We start from the raw sequence: 21,873 nt of genomic DNA on the forward strand, positions 1-21,873 counted from the left end.
ATGAAATGTTTAAAATTATTTTCTTTTAAATCATCAAAAAAAAATTTGCATAAAAACAAATTAAATTCGGAATACAAAAACGCATATTCGTGTGAAGATAAAACAGTGAAAAAATATAAGAGAAAAGTATGTGAAACTTTATTTTGTAAATACATTAATGTATTAATTTGGTATATACTATTATATATTATTATATTGGTAAGTGTGACATCATAGAAGAAATTTATTTTATTATATATATATATATATATATATATATATATATGTACATCGATTTAATTTATATTTATATTTATACATCTATATATTTATATTTTTATTATGTTTTATTTTTGTACCTAAGAATGTGTGCCTGTGGAATAGTATATCCTCTTATGATATAGAATTTAATTATATATATGGAAGAAAGTTATATTCTACTGAGAGTTTAAATAGAGAAAAAACAAATACAGAAAAAACAATTATAAGTAAAGTAAATTTATTGCCTAATGAAATTATATTATCAAATTTAAAAAATGAAAATAATAAACGTGAAGAGTCCGTTTTAGAATTTAATGAACAATTAATTGAAAATCTGCAAAAATATAAATTATGGAATAATTATATTGCAATACCGTATGTTAAAAAATATAACCCAATTAAATATAATGATATAGATAACGAACTAAATGAAAAAATTGATAATGTAGGAAAAAATGGAGAAGATATTATAAGTGAAATGAATAATTTGTGGTTACAAGTAATGAATAATGAAAAATCTAAATATTTATCTTTAATACATCGTTTACATAAATATTATTATAATATAAAAGTAAAATATAAAATACCGAATGATTATCATAATGCGAAATGGAAAGAATGTTATGAAATTATAAAAATGGGTGAAGAAGATATTGAAAAAAGATTAAATAAAATGTTTAAAGATTGTTTTAAGCAAAAAATGATATATTTAGAAGATTATAGAAGATTAACGGTTGCTTGTATAATTGCTTGGAAGGCATTATCTAATTATGTGCAAAATTCATGTAGAAAAGTTATGTCTGTATATTTTAATTGTATTAAAAAGTATAATAAAAATATGTACATAGACATAAACCAATTTAATAATAATAATATTAATACAAAAAAATATAATACACAATTATATGAAGGTAAAAATTTTGGAAAAATAAATTTCTGTGAATGCCTTATCAGTGCTCCGTATATTGATGAAGATAATTCGGATGCCTTATTAAGTGTAGAAGATATTTTTTGTATAGAATTAGAGAAAGGAAATAGTAAAATGGAAAATGAAGAATTAAATATGAACGATGAAAGGGAAAATAGAGGGAATCCAAATGGAAATATGGAAGAAACAAAACAAATTAAATTATGTGATATTAAAAATGATAATCCACATGACAATACATGTATCAATCAAAATGATATTGCTAGTAATAGTTCAAGTGATGATACAGATAATGATATAAATGACGATATAAATATATTTCATCAGTCAAAAAAATATAGTAGAATACCAAGGTATGATACATCTAATCTAAAAGGTTATAATAAAAATAGTTATTATCTTGATCTAGAAGCGGAGTGGTTGTTCAATAGTTTTTTAGAAATCAAAAAGTTGGATGAAAAAATTAAAAATAAAAAAAGACGAAGAAATAAAGAAAATATGAATAATCCTTTATCACCTGATAATTCAGAAAATGTGTTTGTTGATAAGACTTATTACGATATATTAAATGTAAATCCTGATGCAGATTTTGTGGAAATTAAGAATAGTTATTATAAATTAGCACTAAAATATCATCCAGATAAAAATAAAGGGGATGAAGAAGCAAAATTAATGTTTCAAAAAATAAATGAAGCATATCAAGTATTAAGTGACGAAGAGAGAAGAGAACAATATGATAATTACGGGAAAAATGCAACACAAAATATGTTTCTTATAGATGGATCTTTTTTTTTCACTTTAGTATTTAGTTCAGAGAAATTATGTGATTATATAGGAACATTACAGATATCTACCTTTGTTAAATTAGTGCATGAAAGAGGTATGAATTCAAATGATTTATTACATAGTATGAGAGAAATACAAAATAAATTATCAAGAGAACAAGATATTAGAGAAACCGAACTAGCACTTTTATTACGAGATTTATTACAACCATACGTAGATGGTGATCCAAATTGGGAAAAGCGTATGGAAGAAGAAATTAGTTCTTTAATATATTCTAATTATTCATCTTCCATTTTAAAATCTATAGGATGGACTTATAAAAATGTTGCCAAAACGTTTATAAAAGAAAATAAGTCATTTTGTGGATTAGGTGCTGAAATTACAAAAATGAAAGCTGAATTTCGACATATAAATAATTGTAGTAAGGTTACTAGATCAGCTATAAGATTAAACAGTAAAATATTCAAAAATATACAAGATAATAAAATGCTAATGGGAAATTTATCCTTAATGAATAATAATAAGATTACTGATGGTAATTATAGAACCTTTGATAATGATTCTATGAATGATGAAGGGAAAAGTAGTAGTAAAAATGATGTTATAGTGTACGATAATAACACTACAGAAATTTTAAAAGAGAAAAGTAAAATAGTAGCAGATATTTTAGATGATATATTTACTATAGTTTTGTGTGATATTGAATTAACAGTTAGATATGCTGCTGATAGGGTCTTAAGAGATGAAGGTTGCAATAAAGAAATACGTTTAAAAAGAGCAGAAGGTATAAAAATAGTAGGGAATTTAATGAATAAATGGGCAAAGATTAAGAAACAACAGATGAAAGACAATAAAATTGATATCACTGATACAATAGAAAGTGCATTACATGTATCAAGAATAAGGAGTAGGAACCAAAAGGATTAGAAACATAAAAATATATTGAAATAGTATCATGGGTAAAAAGAATAATAATTTATGTATATTAATTAAAGAATAAAATTAAATGAAATCATTATTCATTTTTATTTTATTTTATTTAATTTTTTTGTAATGGTAAATTTGAGAGCTACAAATGTACCACTAAAATATTTTTTAATCTATATAATTATCCTTTTTTTATAATATAATTTAACAAAATAAATTTTTTTTTGTTCTTATATTAACGAGTTTGTTTCTTAAAAATTTATCGAACCATATAAAGTTAGGTGCATTTGTATGTATCTTACAAAATTATTGTTTCATTTAAATGTAAATAAATATATATATCTATATATATATTTCAGTACATATTAAGAATATATAAAAGGGAAAAAAAAAGTTTTAAAAAATATACATATATATATATATATATATATATATATATGTGTAAATGGAAAATTATAAAAACTATATGAAAAAATTTAAAGCAATATAATACATTATAAAGATAAAGAGGGTTTATAATAGTATTTTATTTTATTTTATTTTATTTTTAAGAATCATTATTTAATATTATAAACATGAATAATTTAACAATTATATTATTTTATATCATTTATATGTCATAATATATATTTTTATTTAATAGAATTTTTTTATAAGAATTTTTAATATATTTTTAGAAAAATGATATAACCACATTGTGAGTGAGAAATGGGTTTTTTTTTTCATTTCATTTCATTTCCTTTTATTTTATTTTTTTTATTTAATCCCATAATTATATTTAACCATTTAAAAAAAAACAGTAAATGTTATAATCTGATCTCATGGTCTAAAATTACAATATGAATATATATTTTAACCAAAAAAATTGTTTTATCATATGTTCATTATTAATAATAGTTATATAATTATAAATGGAAGTATAAAATAATACGCGTTTAACTTTTACATAACATAATTGCAGGAAATATAATACCCCCACCTCAAAATATATAAATATATATAAAATATATATATTATGTACATTTTTTGAGAGAAAAAATTTATGAAAAATTTAAGATTCATAAAATATAATTTTGTTAAATCATTCATTTAAAAAAAAATACAATTAAAATATATAACATTAATATTAATATAAGTATATAATAAAATCTTTGTTTGTGTATGCATATTTTTTATATCAAAAGGTAAGATAAAAGTATAAAAAAAAATTGTGTCAGTTAAATATGTTTAAACTACAGATAAAAAAAAAAAAAAAAAAAAAAAAAAATTATGTAATACACATATAAATATATGTATATGTTGTTCATGATAGTGATTTTTTATATTCACTAAAGGAGTTATGAAATTTTTATAAAAAATAATTAAATAAATAAATATATATAAATATATATATATATATATATATATATAATTGTTTTTTCAAAATAAAAAAAGATATTCTCATTTATTTTTAATATTTTATATTGTTCAAATTATATTATACAGTATAATTCACAAAGTAAATTTTTTAATACCTTATATATTTATATATATATATATATATGTGTATAAGTTAAGATTAAAAAAAAAGAAAAAAAAGTATGATATTTGTTTAAGAGGTATGTAATACTTACATTACCTGAAAAGATGAATATTTTTTTCGTTTTTACAAAATGTTTTTTATTATGCTTTAAAAAATATATATGAACCATAGTATTATGGATAAATATTTCTTGATAATTCAACATATATATGAGTATATATAATTGAAGACATATTATATTTATTGTTATATTATTTAAGGATACTAAATTATTAATAAACATTATGAAAATTATATTGAATAAATATAAATATAATTATAAATATTTATAAATAAATATATATATATATTAGTATATATTTTTTTCATTTTATTCTTAAATAAAATAGGAACTATGTGTAATTAATTAAAAATAGAACAAAATATTTATTTTTTGTTTTTATATAATATAAAGTGTTATATATATATATATATATATATATATATATATATATATATTTATTTATTTATTTATTTATATGTATATATTAATACATTGTATAAGCTAGAAATATATGTTAATATATAATTTATTTATATATATTATAATCATGAATAATTTAACTTTAGGTGATTCAAATATATGTGGAACATTTAATAAATTACCCTTTATTGAATCATATTATAATAGAAAGGGAATATTATTAAAGAGTTATTCATGGTTAGTTAAAAATGCAATTGGTATAATAGTATTAGTTCATGGTTTAAGTGCTCATTTAAGACTTCAATATTTAAAGCTTAATGTCAATGTAGTTAATAACGATTATGCTACATTAATTGATGCAGATAATTATTATATTTACGAAGATAGCTGGATTGAAGAATTTAATAAAAATGGATATTCAGTATATGGTATTGATTTACAAGGTCATGGAGAATCGGATGGACTAGATAAATTACCACTTCATATAAATAATTTTGATGATTATGTTTATGATATAATAGATTATATGAGAAGAATTAATAATTCCATAGTTTTAGAAAAATCTATGCAGAAGAGTACATCAAATAAATATACTATAGAAAATCGAGAAGAACTTCTTCCCATGTATTTAGTTGGATTATCAATGGGTGGGAATATTGTTTTAAGAACTTTAGAAATATTAGGAAAATCAAATGAAATAAATTCTAATTTGAACATAAAAGGATGTATATCTTTAGCTGGTATGATATCTGTTCGAATGGTGGGTTCTATAGATTCAATTAAATATAAATATTTTTATTTACCAGTAATGAAAATATTTTCTCGGTATTTCCCAACTTTTCGACCTGGAAAAAAGAAATTCAAATTTGAGAAATATCCATTTGTTAATGACCTGTTATTTTATGATAAATATAGATTTAAAGGACGTATTACAAATAATCTTGCCCGTGAAATTTTGGTTGCATTAGATAATTTACATAACAATATTGATGATATTCCTAAAAATATACCTATATTATTTATTCATTCAATTAATGATTGTCTTTGTTGGTATGAAGGGACAGTCTCATTTTACAATAAATTACAAATTGATAATAAAGAACTTTATACTTTAGAAGATATGGATCATGTAATATCAATGGAACCAGGAAATGAAAATGTTTTAAAGAAAATTCTTGAGTGGATTTCAAATTTATACGTGCAATAAGAAAACATTTTATGAATTGAAGAATATTTCGTTTATAAAATTAATTCTTTATAACAACATTTGATAAACACACAGAAGTATAAATATATAAATAAATATATATATATCTCGTTTCTAATTTTTAATTTATATTTTATAATATTTTTTATTAATTTTTTTTAAAATTTTTTTTTTTGTTTTTTTCTTTATATATATTGAATATGAATATTTTATAATATAATACATTAATTTTTTATTTAACTTATTTTTTTTCTGATAGATATTTTTAAATGAGATAAATATTATATATATATAATTCATTTTTATATGTGTGTTATTAAATTTATATAAATATATCAAATATATATATATATATATATATATATTTATTTATTTATTGTCATATATAATATATATATTATATAAGTTTTGAGAGAAATTATTTTTAGTCTATAATATTTTATTAGGTTATATGTAATATATATATAATATATATATATATTTTTTTTTTTGTTATTTTTTCTTTGGTTTTTTATTTTTTGTTTTATTAAGAAAATATGTATACTTTCATTTTTTTATTTTTATCATTATATATATAATTAAGAATATAAATACCATTTTTTTGTTTATGAATGAATTTTTTAATATTTAATTAGAAAAATAGAATATATATATATAATATATATTGTTTAATTATATTAGTATATTTTTATTTACATAATATATTATAAAGTGAAATTTTTCTTTTTTTATATTAGTTTTATATGTATTAATGTTATTTAAATATATACACAATATATATATATATATATATATATATATATATATATATATATATATATATTTTATTATTGTATTTTATTATTAAATTTTTTTTTTTTTTCAAGTTATACTAATGTGTAATAATATAAGAATTATTATTAATATGATATATAAAATATTTTAAGGATTTAATAAAGAATAGTAATGGATTGTTATTATTATAAATATGTAATTAATATGTTTATATATATATATATATGATGTATCTTTTAATAATTAATAAATTATTTACTGTTAGATTGTATAATAAAATTAATTATAAGAGTGTTTTTGTAATGAAAACTGAATGTATAATGTTTTAATATTATGTTATATAATTATAAATATTATAACAACTTGTTTAAGGTATTATTTAATTATTTAAAAATATATAAAAGTAAATTATAATAATATAATAATTATGATATTATATACACATTTGTTATATATAATATAGGGATATTCTCGAATTTTTTATTATAATTTTTTTTACAACCATATATGAAAAACCTTAATGTAATTTTTTATCTATACATATATATATATATATATATATATATATATATATTGTATAAAATATTTATTGTATATTATTTCATTTTGCATCTATTACAACAAAATATATAAGAAAGACAACATCTATCAGCACAAAAATTATAATCTAAATCATCATCAGAATCAATTATATAATTATATGAATTATTATATATATCCGTTATTAATATTGATTCCCCTTCTTTTACTTCTTTTTCTTTTATTTTTTCTTTTTCATATTTTTTTTTATTCTGTGTGTCTTTATACTTAGATCTAGGATAACGTTGTCTATTATTTTTTAATTTATTTTCTTCTAAAATTTTTATTAATTTTACATGTGATTTAGTATCTTCTTTACATTGTATAATATCCCATTTTTTATATTTTAGCTATAAAGGGGAGAAGTTTTAAAATACATTATAAAAGAAGAAAGGGGAAAAAAAAAAAAAAAAAAAAAATATTTTATATATATAATATGTACACATAATAATAATACAACTAATAATAAATTATATTATTTAATTTTTTGTGAATTTATAAAAATTTTAATTTTTTCCTTTTGGATATAATGTATGTTTATCACTAAGAATTATTTAAAACGAATATATTTTTAATTCTTAATTTTACACTTTTTATATTTCTATTTTTCTCCAATTTTTTGGAATTATTTATATAATTTTAAATATAAAAAGAAATATTTATTTCGTATAAAATTATTATTTTTGTTTTATATTAACTTTATTGGATATAAAAGAAATGAAATATAATATTAAAAATATATAAACTTAAAAATATTTTATATAGTATTAACAATTTTTCTCAAAAAAATATGTGAAATATAAAGAATAATATTAGAATGACCTCGTGTTATAAAAAATAAAAGGACTTAAACCAAATATAAATAAAGATGTACATTATCTATATGTGATATTATATTTTTTATAGTTTTTTTGTATGTAAATTTATTGGTATGTTTATAATAATCAATTTAATTCTGTATATTATATATATATATATATTTATATATTATATGTATATTTTTATAGAAACAAGCGATTAGAAGATATTAAAATCTCAATTATATAATATCCTTTTTCTAAGAAAATTGTCTGAAGTACAAAACATTAATAATATGTCCTTAAGAAAAGTTAATTTAAGAGATTAAGAAAACCAAACAAATACAATTGATTTAGGTTCTTATAAATATGAATGATTTGAATTATATATTATGAATGGATATGATATAATTACATTTTTAAAAAGCAAATATAATGTTAGTAAGTATGAGTTATTAGATCCTTCAATAGAGGATGATACCAATGGGGGGTGTATCATATGATATGTTATTAGAGAATATAGATGATTATTATTATGATATATTAAATGTTAACAAAAAAAAAAAAAAAAAATAAAAAAAATAAACTAATTTCATTTTCTATATCTAAATCTAACTATTTTTTTTTTTTTTTTTTTTTTTTTTTATTATTATTATTTTGGAAATAATTGAATGGGTTTATGAAAAGGTTAAAAATATATACCTATATATATAATATAATTAAGGGGCGGGAAATATTCATACAATAGAAATGTATAAAAAAGAAAAATATATTAATTTAAAATTTTTTTTTTTTATACTATTTTAATATTTTATATAAAATAAAAAATAATGCTATATATGTAATTGTTTATATTTTTAATTTTTAATTAATTGAATAGAAATAAATATTATTATTATTTTTTTTTAATAGGTAAATTGAAAATTATTATATATAGATTGAATTTTCAAATTGTATAAATATTTTTATATTATAATGGATTTTTTTTTGAAAAAGAAAAAATATAGTGAGAAAAATATTAAAAATTTATAAATATAATTTTTTTATTAATTTTTCACATAAATATATTTAAAATGTGTTTTTTAATTTTTTTTTATCCTTATATTTTTATATTAAATATTGATGATATAAAATTAATATAAAACATATTATATATTATATATATATATATATATATATATATTATTTATTATATGTTGTAATTTTTACTAGATATTTCCTGAACATGTATAATAAGCACAGAAATAATACAGGGAAAAATATAAGTTTGTAAAAAATATTGATCTCTATAAAAAAAAAAAAAGGATAAAAAGAATTAATAATTTATATATAGAATTTTATATATAAAGAATAATTAATTTTAGGGGTTCTAAAATGAAATATATATTTGTATTTTTTATTAGTAATTCTTCATTATTTCTTCTATTCTATTCTATTATAAATATATATATATATATATATATTTTATATTATACTATTCAAAATAGGTTTCATATTTTATTATATTTTTTTAATTATTTGATTGTAAACTTGCATATATTTTTTTTTTTTTTCTATATATAATAATTAAATATATATATTTAATATCTATATATTTATAAAAATTACATTATGTAGAATAATTTCCTATAAATTTTTTTTTTTTTTCCTATAATGTTTTTTTTTTTTTTTTTTCCTATAATGTTTTTTTTTTTTTTTTTTTCCTATAATGTTTTTTTTTTTTTTTTTCCTATAATGTTTTTTTTTTTTTTTTTTCTAAAATGTTTTTTCTTTTTTTGTTACTAAAATTTTTTCTTTTTCTTTTTTTTCTAAAATTTATTATTTTTTATTTGAATATATTTATGTAATATATATTTTAAATTATAAATAAAGTGTATAATAAATGTGTTTTTATAAATTAGGAAAAAATAACATCATCATAGGGTTATGAACACCTTATTAATGTAATACTCTAATTATTAATAAATATTTTTTTATACATGTATTTATAATATATATATTATAATAATAATTCTATTATAGAACTATATAATTTGTTATATAATTTAATTTCTGTACATAAGAGAAAAAACAACAACAACACAAAAAAAAAAAATATATATATATAGATACATGGATATCTAAATGATTTTTATGTTTTTCATATATTTAGAACAAAAAAAATTATTTATTTTATTCTTTCTTAAAAATAAATATTTTTTTATATACGTAATTTTTTTTTTTTATTTTAAATATAATAATATTATTTTTTATATCTCTATGTTATATGTAAATATAAATTCGAATATGGAGAATTATTAAATTCCCAATTGAATTATAAAAATAAAATAAATAAATAATACTATAATGTATCTATCTATATATTATATATAATATTATTTTAATTTGTTATATTCTTTTATTTATTAAATATATATAAAAATATATATTTTTATCTTTTTATTTTTTTTTTTTTATTTACAATACTTTTGTTTTTGTGTTAATTCTATGAAGAAGATTTTACATAATAAAAAAGAGAATATATGAAAAAGAAGAATATAAATAAAAAAATAATAAATACATAAATAAATATATATATATATATATAGAAAAGTATTGTAGTTGACAATAAAAAGAAAATATCATATTATAAAAGACCTATTATTTCATGTAATTCTAATTATAAAAATTATGGGTAATTTTTGTAAATACAACTATATGGAAACTAATAGGTTATTATATATGAAATGTTTTAAATGTAATAATTCCCCTATGTATACAATTAGTAAAAAAGATGAATATAAAAAAAAGGAAAGTTGGAATTTTGTGAATTCATTACTTTCTCGAAATTTAATATTATTTACCTTGACATTCTTATTTTTAAATATATTGGTAAGTATTATATCTATTTAATATAATTTATTAATTGAATTATATATATATATATATTATGCATATTTATTTATATATATATAAGTGTTTTATTTTATTTTATTTTATTGTGTTATATTGTATTATTTTCTTGTATTTTATTTATTTTAGAATTGTGTAAACTATAATCAGTATGATTATCCAAGTCAACATATTATAAATAATTCTATAAGACATTTATCTGATTATTCCTCAAGTAATGATAATTTGAGTGATGAACAAGAATATTTTACAACATCAGATGATTCTGAAGAAGAGAAAAAGCATAATGAGAAGATAAATAAAAAGAGGAAAAAGTGTAAGAAATATAAAAAAAGGAGAGGAAAATTAAGAGAAAAAAAGAAAGGAAAAAGTAATTTATATCATAATGGAAAAAACAAAAAAAATGTATCAAACTGTAAGAAACATAATATAAACCTAAAGAATAATTTAAATAATAACAATGATTTATTAAATAATAATTATAATATAAGTAACGATTGCTATATTTGTGAACAAATGACTTCACAAAATAAGACAAAGGTACCTTATGGATATTATGAAGAAATAGATTATATAGATGATGATGATGATGATGATGATGATTCATTTCGTAATAAAATTTCTAACGAAAAGATTGAATTAGTAAATGGAAATTCAAAAGATAAAGGAATATATTATAAAAATAATTTAGGAAATGAGAAAAAAAATGATTATAGAACTGAAGATCAAACTCATTTGGGTATAGAACTAATTGAAGAAGAATTTAAAGGTAGAAATGGTAACCTAGATGAAGAAAATATTGATTACAATAAGGAAAGAATTCGAGAAAATATTTATCATGGTCTTGAAAAAATTGAAGAAGAAATTAAAGAAAGAATGGAAGAACTAATTGATGATGGAAGAGAAATAGAAAATGAAGAAAATCGTGAATATAATAATAATGATATAAAGAAAAGAAGGTTTGACGGAGATCAAGAAAATATTACAAGTTCATTTGAAAGAACACAAAAATCTGTAAAATATGACAGTGATGAAAGTGAAGAATTAAGTGAGGCAGAAAGCAATGGAGGAATTCCAGAACAAAATGGATACGATAATGAAGATGTTGTATCTGGAAGCGATGAAAATAGTGATATAGAAAAAAATACAGAAATTGAAGAAGCGAATGGGTATGGTAGCGAAGATAATTCTTGTGCAACTGAAGAAGGTAGTGATAGCAATTTAGAAGAAAATACGGAAGAAGGAATAGAAGATGGAATTATAGGATTAATTCAAAATATATTTCAAGGAAGTGATAAGGAAGATGAAGAAGAAAAAGAAAAAAATAATAAAAAAAAAAATGTATATAACTGGGAATCAGGAAAAAAAGCATTAGGAAAATTATTAAGTAATTCTGATAAATTGAGCGTAAATAATATAAAATATTCTGAATGGAATTTAGAACGAATCCCAACCTTAGGATTTTGTAAAGAAGATGATAGAGTTCAAGAAATGTTTAAAGCTTCAATTATGGGAAATAATGATGATTCTACCAAAGAAGTAAAATTTTTTATTAAAAAGATACCTATTGATATATGGTTAAAACAATATAAATTGATGAATGAATATGATGGAGAGTATTTATTAGATGGAGAAAATTTTGTGATGGAAGCCGTAGCGTCAGCATATTTAAGTGAGCATTACCCAGGATTAATACCTAAATTATACAAAGTGGTATATGAACCTGTTAACAATAATACGAACAATAATAATGATGAAAAAAATAATAAAAAACATAGTAATGATAAGAAATCCAAAGAAGATAATGATGATATGGGTTATCATACAGGTGATGAAAATGATATTTTTGAAGATTGCAACGATTCCAATAGTGATCGCCCAATTGATGGTTATGATCATTTAAAAAAATTCAATGATATGTTAACTAAACAACTAAATAATAATAAGAAAGGATATGTTGTTTTTATTTCTGAATTATATGGTCAAGATCTTTTTCAATATATTAATAATAAAAATGAAAATAAAGAGACTGTTGTAAGTGTTGAAGAAAAAAAGAAAATTATGAAAGAATGTTTGAAATTACTAATAAAATTGCATAATGCAGGATTAGCACATCTTGATATATCTCCAGAAAATATATTAATATCAAATAATTCTGAATTTCGTTTATGTGATTTAGCTAAAAGTGCTCCAATGTATACTTACAATTTGAGACATATTAAAGGTGATGAAAAAAAGTCCTTTTTATTTCAATCTTATCAGCCGTGTATTGGAAAATTAACGTGTATGCCAAAAGAATGTTGGGATATTGTTAAAGAATATATGCGATTAAAAATAAAAAATCCTCTAGAATATTTAAAATCCATTAAAAATCAGGAAGAAAGGAAAAAATTTTATTTTGATGTGTTAAGTGCAGATAAGTATATGCTTGGAATATTATATATATGGATATGGAATAATAATTATATATGGAAAAGAGCTGACCCATCAAAAGATAAGATATTTAGTCATTTATTAAATTATAACATGGATATAAATTCCATTAAGTTAGCAGAAGATTGGCCAAAGGGTCTCAAAAACATCATCAATGTAATAAAAAAAAAAAAAAAAAAAAACAAAAATATATATATATATATATATATATATATATATATAATATAAAATTATTTTATATGTGTAATTGTGTGAATGAATAAATAATATATTTATAGTAACATATGCATTTATTACATATATATATATATATATATATATATAATATATATGATTTATTTATTTATTTATTTATTTATTTTCCTTTATAGAAATTGTTAGATTTAGAATCTAGAATGAAAATAAATTTGGATGATCTAGTTAAGCACCCTTGGTGGTTTTATGATGAATAAGATATCTTGTGAAATAAAAAAAATAATTGCTTATAAATGCAGAATTAAGAAACTATATATTTTTCGTATTCATACGCATAATAATCATGTTTTTTATTTTAATAAAATTTTCATAAATATATAAAAATTTATTAATATATATATATATATTATTTATGTTATTTATTTTCGGATATCATTAAATTTTTTTTTTTTTTTTTTTTTTTTCTTATTTATGAATTCTTATAAATATACACATTCATATAAAAGAATTTTCAAATGATTATAATAAGCCCTTTTATAATTTTTGATTTAATATGAAGAATATCATACTATATGTTTATAGAATACTTTGTGTATTTATAAATAAAAATAAAATATATATTATATTATTGTAGAATACATTGTTTTTATTATAAATAGAAAGAGAAAAATAAATAGATAAATAAATAAATAAATAAATATATATATATATATATATATATATATATATATAATAAACATGTTAGAAGGAAAATAATATATATATATTAATTTAGATATGAATATTTTTTTATAAAAATATCTATATTATTTTAAATAAATTATTATTTAGTATTTTTTTATTATCAATATTTTAAATTATATAAGTATAGAATAGAAATAAAGGTATAAGGTGTAAATGATATAATATGTCCAAATGTATATAATACATGTTTATATACTTGATATATTTGTTCTTACTTTGTATTATGTTTATTTGTTTTTTGTTGTTTGTTTTTTTTTTTTTATTATTGTGTTTTTTCATAATATATTATTTTAATAGAATAAGTTTTGTTTATATTTTTTAAGAATTCAATATAATTAATAAATAATATCGTTTCAACTATGTGCACCCTTTGGAAAATAAAATAAATTAAAAAAAAAAAAAAAGAAAAAAAAAAAATGTGTGTTCCTTTATAAAATTTTATCATATGCATATATATAAATAAATATATGATTGTTATTCTATATAATTTAATATATTAATTATTTCAGTATATTATAACGAAAGTTGTTTTTTAAAATATTTCTTTGTATTATAGAACCTTGATAATATATTTAAGAAAAAATGAAAGATATATTTATTAAAAATTTCCTAAAAAAAAAAAATTATAAATATTAAATATGATGTAGATACTTAATATTACATAAAAAAGAATATATAATATACAATATATTTATAATATAATATTACATATTTTTTTTTTTTTTTTTTTTTTTAAATACATGTATATAAAAATAGCCGGATTAAAAAAAAGTCTATTAACTATAAACTATTGTGAATTGTTCAGCTCTAAAAGGAATAATATTATAAAAAATTTTTAATTATATATAATTTTCATAATATATTATAAAAAGATTGTTATTATATAAATGTATATATTTAAAATACCAAATTATTTATAATTTGATATATAATAAACTTTTTAATTTTTTTTTTTTTTTTTTTTTTTAAGGGTTATATATATGTATATATATATATATATCTTTATTTTTAAATTTAAATTTTAAATATAATTTTTCTAATTTTTATAATTCTTATTAATTTATAAAAAATATAGAAGGATTAATATAATAAGAATTAATATTATTTTAATATGTATTAACATTCTATAAAATTTTACCGTTTTTTTTTTTTTTTTTTTTTTTTTTTTTTTGGGGTACATTTTAATTAATATTATATTAAGAATGTATAAAAGTATATAACCACAATGGTGTTATACATGTATACAACTGTTTTAATAAAACAATGCTGTAATTGAATATATATTTATAAATAATTTTATTTTCATATGAACACACATATATATATTATAAATATGTATGTGTAATTCATAATATTCTTATTTGAATTTAAAAAAATTATTTATTTTTTATATTAAAAAAAAAAATATATATAATAATAAAATAAAAAGGATGGAGTAATATAAAAATTTAGATATATTCTTATTTATATAATTATAATATATTTTTATTAGATTATTAAATATATATATATATATATATATATATATATATATATTTATTTATTTATTTATGTATTATTATTTATTAATTTTTTCTTCTTTTCATATGGTTCTATTATATAACATATGAGAATCCTTTTTTAATTTTTATTGATTAAACTTTTGTATATTTAGCATATATATAAAATTAATATTCTGATTTAGAATATAATATTTCAAAAATGTTAAAGTAGAAACCCTATTTTATAAGTTAAAAATAATTAAATTTGTTGTAAATATGTTATATTTTAACTTATCTAATATGAACATGTCTAAAAAGAGATTGAATAAAAATAATGTGAATTACAAATTTGAATTTATAAATTTATTTGATAAAAATGGGAAGAATAAAAGAAAAATTACAAGTTGGAAATTTTGTAAATCTCTTATATTAACTACCTTAGGGATGTTATATATTTTTTTATTGGTAATTATATAAATATATATAAATATATATAAATATATATTTATATATTAGTTGAAATGTTTTTATATTTTTAAGAATATTCATTATTATGATATATATTAAATGATTACATATATATATATATATATATATATATATATTTATGTGTATATTTTATTTATTATATTATTTTTTTTATTTTAACATAGAAAGTAGATATAGGTACAATAAAGAATTGCACTTCAAAAAATTTTACACATAAAAAGAGACGTTTATATGAAAATGAATTTTTTAATAATTATAATGATGAATTTTCAAACGAAAATTATAACAAAGTTGGAGAAAAATATTTTCATTGTATTAAAACAGCAAAATTTATTGATGATGATTCTTCAGATGTACTTGTAAAAGAACATGATAATAATATAAAGGAACTTGAGAACTATAATTTATTTGAAAGTGATGAAATAAATAGTAATAGTAATTATAAAGAAGGAGAAAAACTGAATCAAATAGATGAAATATCTCCAAGTGTTATTAGGAATATAAAAGATGAGGGTTATAATATTGATGATAACTCTTATTCCTTAAATTTTAATTTAGATTATTCTGTTGACAGAACTTACTATGATATATTAAATGTGAATGTGGATGCATCATTAAATGAAATAAAAAATAATTATTATAATTTAGCTTTAGAATATTTTTTAGATAAGAATACAAATGATTTAAAAAGAAAAATGGAATTCGAGAAAATTAGCGAAGCATATCAAATATTAAGTGATAAGGAAAAAAGAGAAAAATACCATAAGGAAGGATTAGATGTAACAAAAGATATGTTTATAATGGATCCATCCATTTTATTTATGCTTAATTATAGTTTAGATCAATTGTTTCCATATATAGGAAAATATGATATAACAACTATAATAAATTTTGTAACTGATCAATTTACTAGAGGAAATATATTTGAAACATTAATAGGGAAAAGCTCATTAGAAAAATATGGAGATTTAATAAGAAAAATGGATGAAAAAGAGGAAGAAAGAAAAAATAAACTAGTTTTATTTTTAAAGGATAGGTTACAAGAATATGTAGATGTTGATGAGGATACCTGGATTATAAAAATGGAAAATGAAATTATGGGATTACTTGAATCCAAATTTTCAAGCTATATTATAGAATCAGTTGGATGAGTATATGAAAATGTTGCCAGAGCGTTTATTGGAAAAGAAGGAAAAGTAATGAGTATGGATGAAAAAAAGGCAAGAAAACAAGCAAAACATAGAGAACAAATGAATAGGAAGGAAGCCATGATATGGAGTTTTAGAACAGTTTCTTCTATTGGATATATTTTGTCAGGAGAGCCAAAAAATCATCTAATGATTCACGGAGTAACTTGTAATATGTATAATTATAATGAAATGAATAATTTTTATAATTACGATGATAAATTGGTATGCCATTATCCAAATGGATACTCAATAAATAAAATGTTTCATAGAATAATACATACGTTTGTAAAAACTATGACAGTATACTTTTTGGATATTATTGAATCAATAGTTAGAGTTGTAGCAGAAACGGTTTTGTATGATGAAAGTGATGATATAAAAATTCGCTTAAAACGAGCAAGAGGAATGAAGAAATTGGGTATTTTAATGCAAAAGGTTGCAAGAATTAGAAGTGAGCAATTTGGAGAAGACAAAGTTGATTTTTAAAATATTAATATATAAATATATATATATATATATTAATATATAGAAGTCTATATTTAATTTATCAATTATGTCATTATTTTTAAATTTATTTAAATTTTTTTTTGTTTTTGCTTTTTTTTAGTATTATATATATATATATATATATATTCATACTTAATTATACATATTTAGAATTTATTTATTAAAAATAATTTTTAAGTTGTAAAAAATTTTTACAGATTATATAAATCATATGTTTAATTAAAAATACACTTATAATTTTTGCTTATAGAATAATTTTGAGTACATTATAAATAGAAAGAATGTCTTATTATGATTTTCAATTTTGAATATATATTATCCGTTTGGTCATAAATGAGGTATACATATTAAATGTACATATTTTAACAATAAGAATTATTAAAATTTTTTTTTCTTTTTTTTTTTTATCTTATTTATAGTATATTATTATTTAATTTTGTTTTCAATTTTTCAATTTCTTATTTTTGTTACTTATATGTATTTTTTGTTATTCTTTGTATTATTTTTGTTGTTTTTATTGTTTTTTTTGTTTTTATTGTTTGTATTATTTTTATTGTTTGTATTGTTTTTATTGTTTTTTTTATTTACATTATTATTTTTATTATCTACATTATTTTTGTTGTGATTTTTTTCATTTGTATCACTTAATTTCTTTTTCTTGTTTGTTTCCTTATTACCTGATTTTATTAATTGATCTAAATATTTTGTTGTTGAATCGTCTAGTTCTTGAAAAAATGGTTCTGATAAAATTCAATTATACTTATAGTCCGATTTCGCTAAAGATTCGATCGTTTGATGATTGGATGAATTTTGTGAATTCTATATAAAATATAGTAAAAGAATATATAATAAATTCGAAATTATATAAAAATAAAGAAATATATATAAATAAATATATATATATATATTTTGTTTACCTGATTGAATAAGGATAAGGCAAAAAGAAAAATCGCCATCATCTTAATTTTGAATAGAAACATATTCTTTCTATTTATTCTACTGTGATTTGTTAAAAATTCCATATTGATATATTTATAATTATGTATATATTTTTTTAAATAATAAAATTATTTAAGAATATTTGACATGTTATGATTTATTAATATATATTTTAATATATATATTTATTTTCTTTTGCTAAATCCTGTAAAGATGAAATTAAGGAAAAAAAAAAAAAAAAAATTATAATAATAAAAAAAAAATAAATTGGAAGATATTTTGATAATAATTATATAGAAAATTATCTTATAATAACACAGTAAAAGATAAGGTTAAAACTTCAAGAAAAATTGAATCTTTATATATATATTATTATACAGATCCAAAATATGGATCGATAAATATTAAAATGGAGCAGTGTTTTAACTCGATGGCTTGAGCTATCTAACTCGTTAATTTACTAGGTATAAATTGAAGTTCATATATTATATCAAATATCATATAAAATATATTTAATATTCACATTTTCAAAATTAAAGGTTTAATTTACTACAAAAAAATATATATATATATAATGTCCTATATATTATTAGTATATTTATAAATTTGTACTACTATATAATTGCATATTACACTTATTTACCAAGTATCGTTACTATTATAAAGGTGTAAAACTGCATGCTGGAGAAAAGAAAAATATGGATGAGGGCAGTAATATATATGCCTAATAGTTATTAATATATAATAATATATAAGTATATATGGCATAATATACAAAATCACTTCCCTTTTGTTTTATTCAATTTTTTTTTTGATTCTCTCTATATACAATATATATATATGTATACATTCTGGTTCTAATATTAGTAAATAAAAAATTAAGAAATAAATTCCAAATATTAGGTAAAATGATGTTTAAAAATTTTGAGAACAAAAATATGTAAATCTAAATTATAAATTAAATATATATATGCTCAAAAGATATGCATGTACAAATATATGAAATCAAATATTTACATAAATATACATATATGTATGAATAAATATATAAATATTTATTTTCTTAAATTTTATTTTCAGTATTATGTGGTGTGAATGAAGAAATATATAAAGTTAAGGATGCATCAGAAAGAATTGGACAATTCAAATTTACAAGAAAATTAGTTTGCAATATCATTATCACACCATCGTATGAATATAGTCCTTGGGACAAATAAAACGTTCAAGGTGTTGTCGAAATGGGAGCATATAATATATAAACATCTATTAATATTGAAGAAGATGACACAGGTCAAAATTATATAGAAGATATATCCTCCTTTGATATATATTCTGAATGTGTGTATGACGAAATTGTTGTTTCATATATTTATTCTTATTACAAACCTAAATATGAAACATTCATTGGTATTGTTTTGAGGAACTATTAGTAAAAAAAAAGCATGATTATGATACAGATTATAACAGTATCGTTCATACGGAGGAAGAATGAAATAAATTAAAATAAATGATTTTATTTAACAAATTTAAAAAATATACGAACAAAAATACTATTAAATAATCAATAACGTGAAAATATGTTTGTTCACATTAAACATGATGGTTAATTTTTTTTGTAATGAAAAATCTTTTATCGCAAAAATTTAAGATATATATATTTATAATTGCGAAAAAATAACCTAAAATATGAACTGGAATATTAAAAAAAAAAAAAAAATAGGAAAAATATAAATATAAATATTTCAACAGTAATGCAGGTATTATATAAAATGTGTCAAATGATATATATTCTAGTATTAATTTAACTAATATTTTTTTCAGAAAAGAAACACACATATATATATTTATATATATATATTTATATATTTTTAAGATGGATTATTTTTAATAAATTATGTGAAAAATACAATAAATATTGTTGGAAGAAAAACGCGAAATGATCCGATAAATAACGAAATAAATTTATTCCATAAATAGTTATATATATATATAGAAATATGTTAAATGATTGTAAGAAAAATGAAGGTTAAAAAAATTGAATGAAGAGTGAAATTAAAAAATAACGAGCATATATTGTATAAATTATCAAAAGGTTATGTTATTATGAATTTAAATTAATGAAAAATATAAATTAATTGTTACAAAAATTTATATGATCATTAAAAAAAAATATATATATATAGAAAATTTTTGATAAAAAGTTATCGCATATAGTTATATTCCAACAAATATTGGAATTAAAACTGAAAAATTAATGACAAATATATTTGAGAATATATATATGAAGGAAGATAAAAATAATAACATGACAATGATATAACAAATATTATTTATTTTGACTATTTTACAATTTTTGATGACACATAAATTAATTATAATGAACGATATGAGGAAATATGATATTCCTTTTGATAACGACCTAGACGTGTACATACAAAGGAATGAAATAGGAGTATCAATTGATAATGATTTAAATTAGAAACATTTAAATATACTTAATACATGTGATACATAACACAGGAAATATTAATATATATATACATATATATAAATATATCATAATTCAAGCCTTTTTGAACATGATATGATAATTAATAATAATTAAATTATATGTATATATTTATCATTATAAATATAATCTTTAATATTATGTAATGCATTTTATATTTTGTCATTATAAAAATGGAATAAATATTATATATATATATATATATATATATATATATATATATAGGATTTATTATGTTGATATAATTTGGTATATAATTTTCCATAATGTT

General features: G+C 17.8%; 3 protein-coding genes and 2 pseudogenes across 3 annotated transcripts, besides 2 other annotated features; 4 read left to right on the forward strand and 1 right to left on the reverse strand.

The window, feature by feature from the left end:
* PF3D7_1038800 (RESA-like protein with PHIST and DnaJ domains) lies at nt 1–2,881 on the forward strand (the record flags this gene model as incomplete). Its single annotated transcript, XM_001347626.1, has 2 exons — nt 1–198; nt 344–2,881. The coding sequence occupies 2 exons, from the start codon at nt 1–3 to the stop codon at nt 2,879–2,881; spliced, it is 2,736 nt and encodes a 911-aa protein (XP_001347662.1).
* Nucleotides 2,882–4,993: 2,112 nt separating this feature from the next.
* Nucleotides 4,994–6,073, forward strand: PF3D7_1038900 (esterase, putative; the record flags this gene model as incomplete). Its single annotated transcript, XM_001347627.1, has 1 exon — nt 4,994–6,073. One exon carries the CDS (start codon nt 4,994–4,996, stop codon nt 6,071–6,073), a length of 1,080 nt encoding a protein of 359 aa, XP_001347663.1.
* A 4,820-nt stretch (nt 6,074–10,893) lies between these two features.
* Nucleotides 10,894–14,000, forward strand: PF3D7_1039000 (serine/threonine protein kinase, FIKK family; the record flags this gene model as incomplete). Its single annotated transcript, XM_001347628.1, has 3 exons — nt 10,894–11,094; nt 11,245–13,704; nt 13,920–14,000. 3 exons carry the CDS (start codon nt 10,894–10,896, stop codon nt 13,998–14,000), a joined length of 2,742 nt encoding a protein of 913 aa, XP_001347664.1.
* Nucleotides 14,001–16,244: 2,244 nt separating this feature from the next.
* On the forward strand, nt 16,245–18,133 carry PF3D7_1039100 (annotated as a pseudogene).
* Nucleotides 16,245–18,133: a sequence feature (DnaJ protein, putative, pseudogene).
* A 492-nt stretch (nt 18,134–18,625) lies between these two features.
* Nucleotides 18,626–19,176, reverse strand: PF3D7_1039200 (annotated as a pseudogene).
* Nucleotides 18,626–19,176: a sequence feature (Plasmodium exported protein, unknown function, pseudogene).
* Nucleotides 19,177–21,873: the final 2,697 nt, after the last annotated feature.

The sequence above is a fragment of the Plasmodium falciparum genome, assembly GCF_000002765.6.
Source record: "Plasmodium falciparum 3D7 genome assembly, chromosome: 10".
Classification (NCBI taxonomy): domain Eukaryota; phylum Apicomplexa; class Aconoidasida; order Haemosporida; family Plasmodiidae; genus Plasmodium; species Plasmodium falciparum.